General features: G+C 46.7%; 1 protein-coding gene across 2 annotated transcripts in view; it reads left to right on the plus strand.

Moving 5' to 3' along the window:
• Positions 1–2,212: 2,212 nt before the first annotated feature.
• TMX3 (thioredoxin related transmembrane protein 3) overlaps positions 2,213–9,510 on the plus strand; it is a 40,365-nt gene continuing 33,067 nt past the window's right edge. For both annotated transcript variants that reach the window (XR_002822823.1, XM_023724441.1), the window contains exons 1-2: positions 2,213–2,323; positions 3,331–3,385. Coding sequence is in view for 1 of the 2 variants with exons in the window: in XM_023724441.1 (XP_023580209.1) it covers positions 2,278–2,323; positions 3,331–3,385 (101 nt within the window). In the remaining variant the exon portion in view is untranslated. The remainder of the gene's footprint in view (positions 2,324–3,330; positions 3,386–9,510) is intronic.

Consider the following 9,510-nt stretch of genomic DNA (forward strand, 5'->3'; position numbering starts at 1 on the left):
CTATTATAAAAAGTCAAGAATAGATAAATACACAGAAAGCACCATTCTTTGATGGTTACCAGGGATGGAAGGAGAAGGAGGAGAATCATTTCTAGATAGTAGACACTTGTTATTTTTGGTGATGGAAAAAGCCATACCAAATATGGGTGAAGTCGGCACACAACTTGACCAAAGTAAATAAAGATACCAAGAAGTACACAAGAAAAAGAGACAATTTTGGTAAATTCTATTATAGATATAATTTTGCAACAACAGTAACATCAAAAAAAGTGCCAGATTATATAGGTAGATATGTATGCATATATGAGTATAGGAAGGCATATGCATGTATGTACCTGCATATATAGGTGTATCTGTAGGCATATGTATATACACATTTGTGCATGCTGAATTCATATCCATATGTATAACAAAGCACATAGTGGGCATACTTATGGAAACTTCCTGGACATACCCAAACAACTCATGGGACTGGTTTACTGGGTTAAAAGCAAGGCTTCAAACTGGTTCATTCCAGTTCGAACCCTGCTGAGAATTTGCATTTCCACCCCAGATATACTGAATCAGAATCTACATTTTAACAAGAACCCCTGGTGATACTTACGTATAATGAATTTTGAGAACCACTGCTCTCCTAGTGGTTCTCAGAACTGGTCCCTAACCAGCAGCATTAGCATGGCCTGGGAACTTGTTCGAAGCCCTGGTTAAAAGGCTTAGGACCATAGTCTAGTGGGACAAATCAGTCAATTGGCATAACATAGTTCATAAAAATAATGTTCTACATCCTACTTTGGTGAGTAGCGCCTGGGGTGCTTGTGAGCAGCCACCTAAAACACAACTATTGGTCTCTACTTGAATGGAGCAAAAGAAAAGGACGGACGTCAAAGGCTCAAAGAAGAAACTAGTCCGTAGGACTAACAGCCCGTTCTAACCTGAGACCAGAAGAAACAGGTGGTACCTGCCTACTACCACTGACCATATCTGACCAGGGACATAACAAGAGGTCTTAGATAGAATCGGAAAAAAAGGTAGAACAAAATTCAAATTCCCAAAAAGGTCAGACCCACTGGACCAATAGGGACTAGAGGAACCCCTGAGACTGTTGCCCTAAGATACTGTTTGAACTTGGAACTGAACCTATTTCTGGAGGTCACCTTTAGCCAAATAATAGATTGACTTATAAAATAAACAATATCACCCATGACTAATGTGCTTCCTTAAACAATCAACTAAGACTAAATGGTCAACATTTATCCAAAAGCAAAGATGAGAAGGCAAGGAGGGTAAGGGAAGCTAGATCAATGGAAACGGAACAAACGGAATGGAAATAAAGAGAATGCTGACACACTGTTAAAATTATAACCAATGTCACCGAACAACTTGTATCAGAATTGTTAAATGGTAAGCTAATATGCTGTGTAAACTTTCACCTAAACACAGTATTATTTTAAAAAAGAAAATATAGAGAAAAATCATTAAAAATGATATACTATACTCAACTCCATTTTTTCAGTTTTCAAGAGAAACAAAATTTTTAAAACGAACTCCTTTAGTTAGCAAAAATACATTAAAGGAACTTAAAAGACAGACGCCCAATTTTGGAAACAGGTTCAAGCAGCTTCCAAACACGTTTTGGAAATGTAAGCAGGATCACACAGCACAGTGATCCATGGCCCCGTTTTTTCTCCCTACAGTAAGGCGTGCCTCTCTTCACGCGTCTCATCCACCAACCAACGCACTGGTGGGCTCACTGAACAGGTGTAGCAGGTAAAGAGCTGGCAAGATTCAACCTCAAACTACGTTTTTGGAGCCTACCTCATCTTCAATACAAAGTTTAAAACTAAGTTAAGAACGTGTATTTCAGTTTTTCGCCCCCTCCTCCACGTACACACCCCTTCTTCCCCACTGCAAGCAACAAACCCCCAGCTGCCAGATTCCCACAGCAACACCGAGTTGGCCAAGGGCACAAACGCTCCGCGATAACGCGACTGCGCATCTCCCCCATCTCGCGCCAGCAGCCCGCTCTGCTCATGCTCACAGGCAGAGGCCGGCTGGGCTCGGGAGAGAACCGAGAGTGGCCCGCCCCTCCCCGCAGTCCGCGCATGCTCAGAGGCAGAGGCCGGCCGGGTCGGGGAGGGAGCGGAGGCCGGCGCGCCCCGCCTCCGACTCCGCGCCGAGCTTCCCTCCGCGCCCGGACCGGGTCGCTTCCCCTTCCGGAGGGCACCGGCCGGCGCCGGCGTACATCTCAGCCACTGCGGAGTAGCTACTGCGGCGAGCATGGCAGCTCTGAGCAGTGCGGCCGCCCTGCGCCTCTGCGCCACAGGTATGGCCGCGCGCGGGGCGGGAGGGCCAGGGGTCGCCTCTCGGCCGGCGGTGGCCTGCGGGGTCCGCGGGGACGTCCGCACGCTCCTGGTCTCCCCACGCCGGGCCCCGCGCCGTTCTGCGGCGTCCTGACACCTCAGGGTCCTCCCCCGACTCGGCCTTGCCCTGCCTACCCGGTGCCGGGCCCCAAAAGATGCGCTGTCCACCAAAATACGCGCTGTCCCCCCAAAGATGCCCTGCCCTCGTCTTCGTCTTTTGTGGCAGGGTACCACATAGCCCTGGCACCTCTAACAGGCGAGCAGGGTGACACCTTCCAACATGTGGCCACATCTTGCTTTGGCTTTTTAGATGTGATTCTTGTCATGTTTGGAGGATTTTCACCACCCGAGGGCTAAGGGAAGGATGGTCAAGGACAGGTCACGATCACACCGCTGGGATTGTGCAGTGACAGCGACAGCAGTGTGTTGACCCTTCTAGGCCTCCTCCTGCCGGCCTCGCGGCGCTCACTTACTCAGCAACCATTTGTTGCGTGCCCACTATGTGCCAAGCACTGCTCTGTCATAAGTACTACAGGGGCAGTTCGATTTTGTTTCTATCAAAATATTAAAAAAAAAATATTTTGGATGGCTTTTAAAGTTCTTACTGAAGACGTACTAGAGGTACTAAGGTAAAAGGAGAAATATAGAACAATTTCTGTCTTTACTTGAAACAGGTAGAATGATAAAATGGAAAAATAGGATGAGAGAAAAATATATGGAAAAAGAACCTTTATATCTTAAATTTACTATCCTGCATAGGATTTATCTGTCACAGTGAAATTGCATTGCAGAGTAAATATTAAACAAATGAACGCACTGTGCTTTTACTTGACTTGTACCTTGGGATGAATCTGATGGATTTTCTGGTCAAAACATCGAAGACAAAACATTTTATTAGATGACTAAGCATGCAGTATGAGCAAATGATAAATCAGAAGTATACATTTAGTCTTCTCTTTTTGTTTTTCAGTTATTTTACTTGATATGGTTTTCAGTAAAAGTGTGGTGCCAGATTTAGATGATTCGTGAGTATACGTATTTTGTTTAAATAGTATTTTAATTTCTAATTCTGGTGTTATCTGAATGTTTACATGTTAATTCTAGTCTTAATAATCTAATTCTAATCTTAATAATACAGACAGAATGACCAATGTTTATATAGTACTAATTTTATTCCAGGAGTTGTTTTAAGTGTTATTTATATATGAAATGGGCTTATGCTCAAAAGAGTTTTACTGACATTTACAAGATCAAAAATGTGGCAAAACTTTCCATATTCTGTTTTACCATTCTATAGTACCTACTTTAGTTTACCTTTAATTGGCTATTTACATCTTTCTGCTTTAATCACAACTGAGTGGGTGCTGGAATTTGGGACTATATTCTATCTTTTCGCCCCACAGCATTAGTCACAAGACCTTGCTTATAGTAGCTGAGGAGTCCTGCCCCAAGCCAGAATCCTATGTGTACTCTTTCAGGCCTGAACATAAGTAATTACTGGCAGGCCTCATGGGAGAAGCTGCCCTGCCCACACCAGACGTGTTGCACGCTAGTGCTCTGCAGTGTCTGGAGGGAATTGTAGTCAAAGACTCAGGACCTCCCCCCTACCCCGCCAGCCATACTCATATGCATATCCACTTCTTAGCCCAGGCACCTCCATTGGTTACTTTCCTCCACTTTGACTTTCCACTCCCCAGTCCCCCAGCCCCCACAACCCGGTTCATGAAGAGGCAGAAGCAGGGAGAGGATTCCCCATCTGCGCTGCATCCTTACTCATTCCCCATCTATGTTGCATCCTTACTCAGGTGCTTTTTTGTGGAAGAAAATGGAACATTTGGTGAACAGGTGCCTCTTCTTTGCCTCTTGCTTGCACTGTTGCAGTAAGCGAATAATAAGGGCTTGGTTGTTTCAGTTTTGCTCATTGCTTTAATTGACCACCTGGACACCTGATTGCATGACTGAATTGGCTCAGGGAGCAGAGTGATCAGTTAAACACAGTTCTGTGCTGAAAGAGCAAAGAGCCTCAGGGCTCTTTGGAACACTTCATCATGCCGGTAGGTCTTGGAGAGTGCTAGAGGATTGTATACAAAAACTTTTTGGGTGACCGGGTCCTTCTCTTTAGCCCCCAACTCCCTTGAGCTCATCTTGTGGGTCAAATTAGAAATCCAGTAGAGCATCTCTAAGAAAGCTAGGAAAGCAGTTCCTTGGCTACTGTTCATTGTCCTCTGGTGATGGGACCAAAAACTGACAGAGACCCTGCATGCCAAATTGAGTCCAATGACTGTTGTTAGCTCTAAGCATGTCCCCGGTGCCAACAGACCTTCTTCAATGCAGCAAGTTATTGAACTTCAGGCCTTCAGTAAAAAAGAATGTAGGGCCTTTCAGGATCACTTTGCCCAGCAGCCTGAAGAGACCTCAGAGCCTTGATTAGTTGGCCTCCATAATGAAGGAAGTGATGAACTTAGGGAGTGGTGCCTTGTAGGGCATGTCATTACAGACCCCCTCTTTCCAGATGCCCTGACAGGAAGCCTTACTTTGCCTGAGGAGGAGGGGGCTGGTGAGAGGGCATGAACATTGTGACTCTCCTCCTTCAGCTGGGTGCTATTTGGGCTCTGATAGGTCTGTCCCACCTATGAAGAGTTTCTTGCCCCTGAAAAATATGTCTGGACCACGCTCTCAGGCTCTAGGGTTCCTGTGAACTACCCTGGTGGTCCCTTGGGTCTATAATGAGGGATTGGGAACAATTGGGTCATGAGACTGTTAACCCGACTCAGATTTCTAGGTTTTTCCATACTGCTCTCTCTGGTCACCTAGCCCAGGTAAACCTCTTCATGAGGTCAAGTCATTTGGTCCATGATACAATCTGAATCTTAACTGACAAATTCCCAGACGTGGAAAAAACAGCTGCTGCTAAGATAGCAAAGACTGACCAGCAGAAGAGTGGTAACTGGGTGCCCTCTCCTGGGCAGCCCATGGAAGGGCCTTCCTGAAAAGACTCAGTCTAGGTACTTGATAATGGGGATCTCAAAGGAGGAGATTGATAGACTTTCTGCCAAGGAACTATTGGCCAAATACTAGATCATGGGGGTCTGACAGGCAGCTCCATTAGGATCTACCCACTAATGGTCCCTGTGGCTAATACAGGTGTGGTCCCCTCTGGAGTCAGAGATCCCTGCCAACTTTTACCTGGGTATCATGGATTGAATTGTGTCCCCCCAAAAATTTGTGTCAGCTTGGCTAGACCATTGTTCCCAGTACTGTGTGGTTGTCCTCCATTTTGTGATCTGATATAATTATGTGTTGTAAACCCTAGCCTCTATGCCTATAGTTATAGTCCCAGTTGGAAGTAAAGTTGTTCGTTATGTTAATGAGACATGATTAGGTTATGTTAATGAAGATTAGGGTGGGATTTACCACCCTTGTTTGAGTACAACTTTTTCAAGAGTTAAAAGGAGAGAGGAGGGAATTCCTGCCACCAAGAAAGAAGAACTGGGAATGGAGTACATCCTTTGGACCTGGGGTCCCTGACTGAGGAACTCCTAGACCCAGGGGAAGATTGATGAGGACCTTCCCCCACAGCGGACCAAGAGAAAGCCTTCTCCTAGCGCCAGCACCCTGATTTCGGACTTCTAGCCTCCTAAACTGTGAGAGAATAAATTTCTGTTAACTTCATTCACTTGTGGTATTTCCATCATAGCAGCGCTAGATAACTAAGACACCGGGCCTCTCAGCTTTAAAAATAAATAACACTAGGGGTTAGGCTGAGGTTCTTTTGTCCTCAAGGGGCAACGGAGGTCTTATGTCAGGGTCATAGTTCCATGGGAAAGTTGAGGGAGAATTGCACTTCTTGGGACTTTTGGATACTGGTACACAGGGGAGTGTGATCACTGCAACCCCTGGCACCAGCATGAGAGGGAAACGGATAATACTATAGGGTTTTGGGTCTGAGGCTGCTGACATTGGTACCCTGGCCTAAGCCCAACTAACCTTCAGACTCCTGCAGATCTTCATTTAATGGTCCCTCTACTGAATGTATTATTGGTATTGATGTATTGTCTGGATGGATGCACAACCACTCACCTTCACTCTCAAGCCCTGATGGGAATTGCTGCAGTAGGGCCATCTTAGTGGGACATGTGGAAGACTGTGAGTCTCCCTGGTGGCTGGGTGGTGCAAATGGTTAAGCGCCCACCCAGAGGTGCCTTGAAAGACAGACCAGGTGATATGCTTCTGAAAGGTCACAGCTTCGGAAACCCTATGGAACGGTTCTACTCTGCGCACACGGGGTCACCATGAGTCGGAATCGACTCAGCGGCAACTAATAATAACAAAACCAATGCCCAGTGCAGTTGTCTCCTAAAAACAACATCAGCCGCCTGGAGGAGAAAAAGACATAACCTTCCTCACTGCTGAGCTGAAGGAAGCCAAAGTGCTCCAGGAGACTTTCTCCATTCAGTAGCCTGTCTGGCCTGTGCACAAGTCCTCAAGTGCTTGGAATCTCACCATTGATTATAGGCACTCAGTGCTGTAGTGCCACCCTTGGCACTAGTGGTGCCTGACATTGTGATTGTCACAGAGGCTATCACCCAGGCTGAGAGAACTTGGTACTCAGCAGTTGACCGCACAATTGCCTTTTTAGCATAACCTCTCCACTGCTATGATCAGGCTTGATTTGTCTTCATGTGGAATGGGTTGCAATACCCCTTTAATGTTCTTCCACAGAACTACCTAAATTCCCCAGCTGTCTGCCATCAATGGGTAGTCCATGACTGGAAAAAGTCTCACTCCCAGTAGGAGTACTAGCCTTCATAACATTTTCCTGGTGGGCCCAGACAGTCACCACCCAGTATGGACTGGACGTCCTGATGACCCACATGCCATAACACAGCTAGGTCATTAACACAGACAGGGACAAGGACCTCTAGTACCCAAGTGAAATTCCTGGGTATAATGGAGTCACAACGTCTTGTTCCAGAGAAGATTGTCACACTTCTGGGCCTCTCTGCCCTGAAAAATAAAAAAGATGCCCAGTGACTGGTGGGCTGTTCAGCTACTGGCATCCTTCTACTGGACTGTTACCTTTAAGTGGGGCCTGACCAACAGGACGCCAGGAGGCCCTCCAACAGAGCACCCTGGCTGCCCTTTCTTTCAGTCCCACCTATCTACATTTGCTGTTTGAGTTACAGGTCTCATCAGCCTCTCAGATTTGAACCTGTGGCAGAAAATCACCGCCACAGGCCAGCAGTGCCCACTGGGGTTTTGGACCTCTGAGTTCCTGGAGTTGGCTGAAAGATACATACCCTTTAACAGACAGTTATTGGCCTCTTAGTGGATACTGAACACATGAGTCATGACCACGAAGTAGTCATACAACCAGAAATCCTGATCATGTCAGACTGAGCAGAGGCCTCAAATTACTGCGTAGTGGCAGCTCAGGAATCCTCTCTAGTCTCAGGAGTGCCCCTGCTCCTTCCAGGCATATCACCGAAGAATCTGCTGCCTCCACTGGCCCATTGGGGACCCAGATACAGAGATCTCCCACACTACACATGAGCCTGGTTCACTGATGGCCCCACTAGGTTAACTTGTACTGGGGTGAAATGGGGTATGGCTGCCAGTTAACCTGAGAGAGACCTGTCCCTTACTGAGTATGGTAAAGGAAACTCAGCACAATGGGCAGATTCATGCAGTATGCATGACTACCCTGGCTACACCAGCAAAGCAGCTCTGCTGTATTTTCACTAACTCATGGGCTGTGGCTAATGGTCTGGCCGTTTGTTGGGCCATTGGCAAGCCTTAGACTGGCATGTAAAAAAAGACCTCTGTGGGGACGAGACATTGGGGTAAAAATCAGCTCTACTCCTAGTTAGCTTTTGTTAAACATGAGAATGCTCACCAGGAGGAGCCCTCCACTGACAAAGGGAAACATAACCAGCAAGCAGACCATACCTGTCAACTAAATGAGGAGACTGGTTGTCCTTGGCCCCAAAGCAAGTAGATGTATGAGTACGAGAGGACAGCCTTGGAAATTCAGACACCATCCTAGACTGGGCCTGTACACACATGGACTGCGACTATGATAAGACATTGACACAGCACAGAAAAACTGTCCCCCCGGTACACCCTGGCCAAGGCTAAAATACTACCCAGGAACAGATCCTTTGAGCCAGCAGGCCAAGGTGTTCTTGGCAGATATATTGGGCCCCTTGTCCTATCCTGAAGGTTCTGCCAGATTTTGGCTGCAGTTGACACTTTGTCCAGATTTGGCCTAGCCATCCCTGTGCGTCCCACAGACTGAGACCACACTGTCTAGGCCCTACAAGACCGTATTTCTTGCCGGCTTGCATTCCCTGAACACATTGCATCTGATATGGCCCTGGGTTTGTGGCCCAAGTGACACATCAGTGGGCATGATCATGGGGCATACAATGGACTCTGCATGCTCAAGATAGGCTTATGTGGCTGATGGGAGGGAACAAGATAACCTCAGCTTGGACTACACATCTCAGGCAAGTAGTCTGAGGTCTCAAAGCAACAGTTCCTTGAAAGGACGCTTTTCATCTATACCCTTCCTTCAGGTGTACACCCTTCTTTTACACTTACTGACACCTTGGTTTCTTTGGCAGGCCTTGCAAGGACCTTCCATTCCCTTTGATCCTTCCTGAAGGCTCAGATCGGTGGGAGATTAGGGTGGCTATTAAACAGCAAGGAGTGGGTGACAGTAATCTCCTTCTGCATTCACCCCCAGGTGCAGAGCAATGGGTTTTTCCCTACAAGGACCTTGAAAATACTGAGATGTCTGGTTGAGCAGTTTCCTTAAGGTGGCCCTGTTGTTTTTCCCTGCCTGGCCCCATGGGATGGGTATGAATATATGCAATAGAAACCACAATATAAAATACTAAACCACAAGAAGATCCAAGCCAAAAGATCTGGGTTCACCACCCTGGGGAATTATTTGAGGGTACTTTCTTTACCTGTACAGGACAGACTGTGCACATCACAGTTGATAGGGAGGAGCTCCCTGATAATAGGATATGAACATCTTGGTACTGGAGAGGCCCAATTTGAGGGAGGGAAGAAAAGGAGATCTAACCTCTCTTCTCTCGTAAGAGAACCAATGTGACTCCTGCCTTGCCAAATTTTTTGGTAA

The sequence above is a fragment of the Trichechus manatus genome, unplaced genomic scaffold, assembly GCF_000243295.1.
Source record: "Trichechus manatus latirostris isolate Lorelei unplaced genomic scaffold, TriManLat1.0 scaffold00246, whole genome shotgun sequence".
Taxonomy (NCBI): domain Eukaryota; kingdom Metazoa; phylum Chordata; class Mammalia; order Sirenia; family Trichechidae; genus Trichechus; species Trichechus manatus.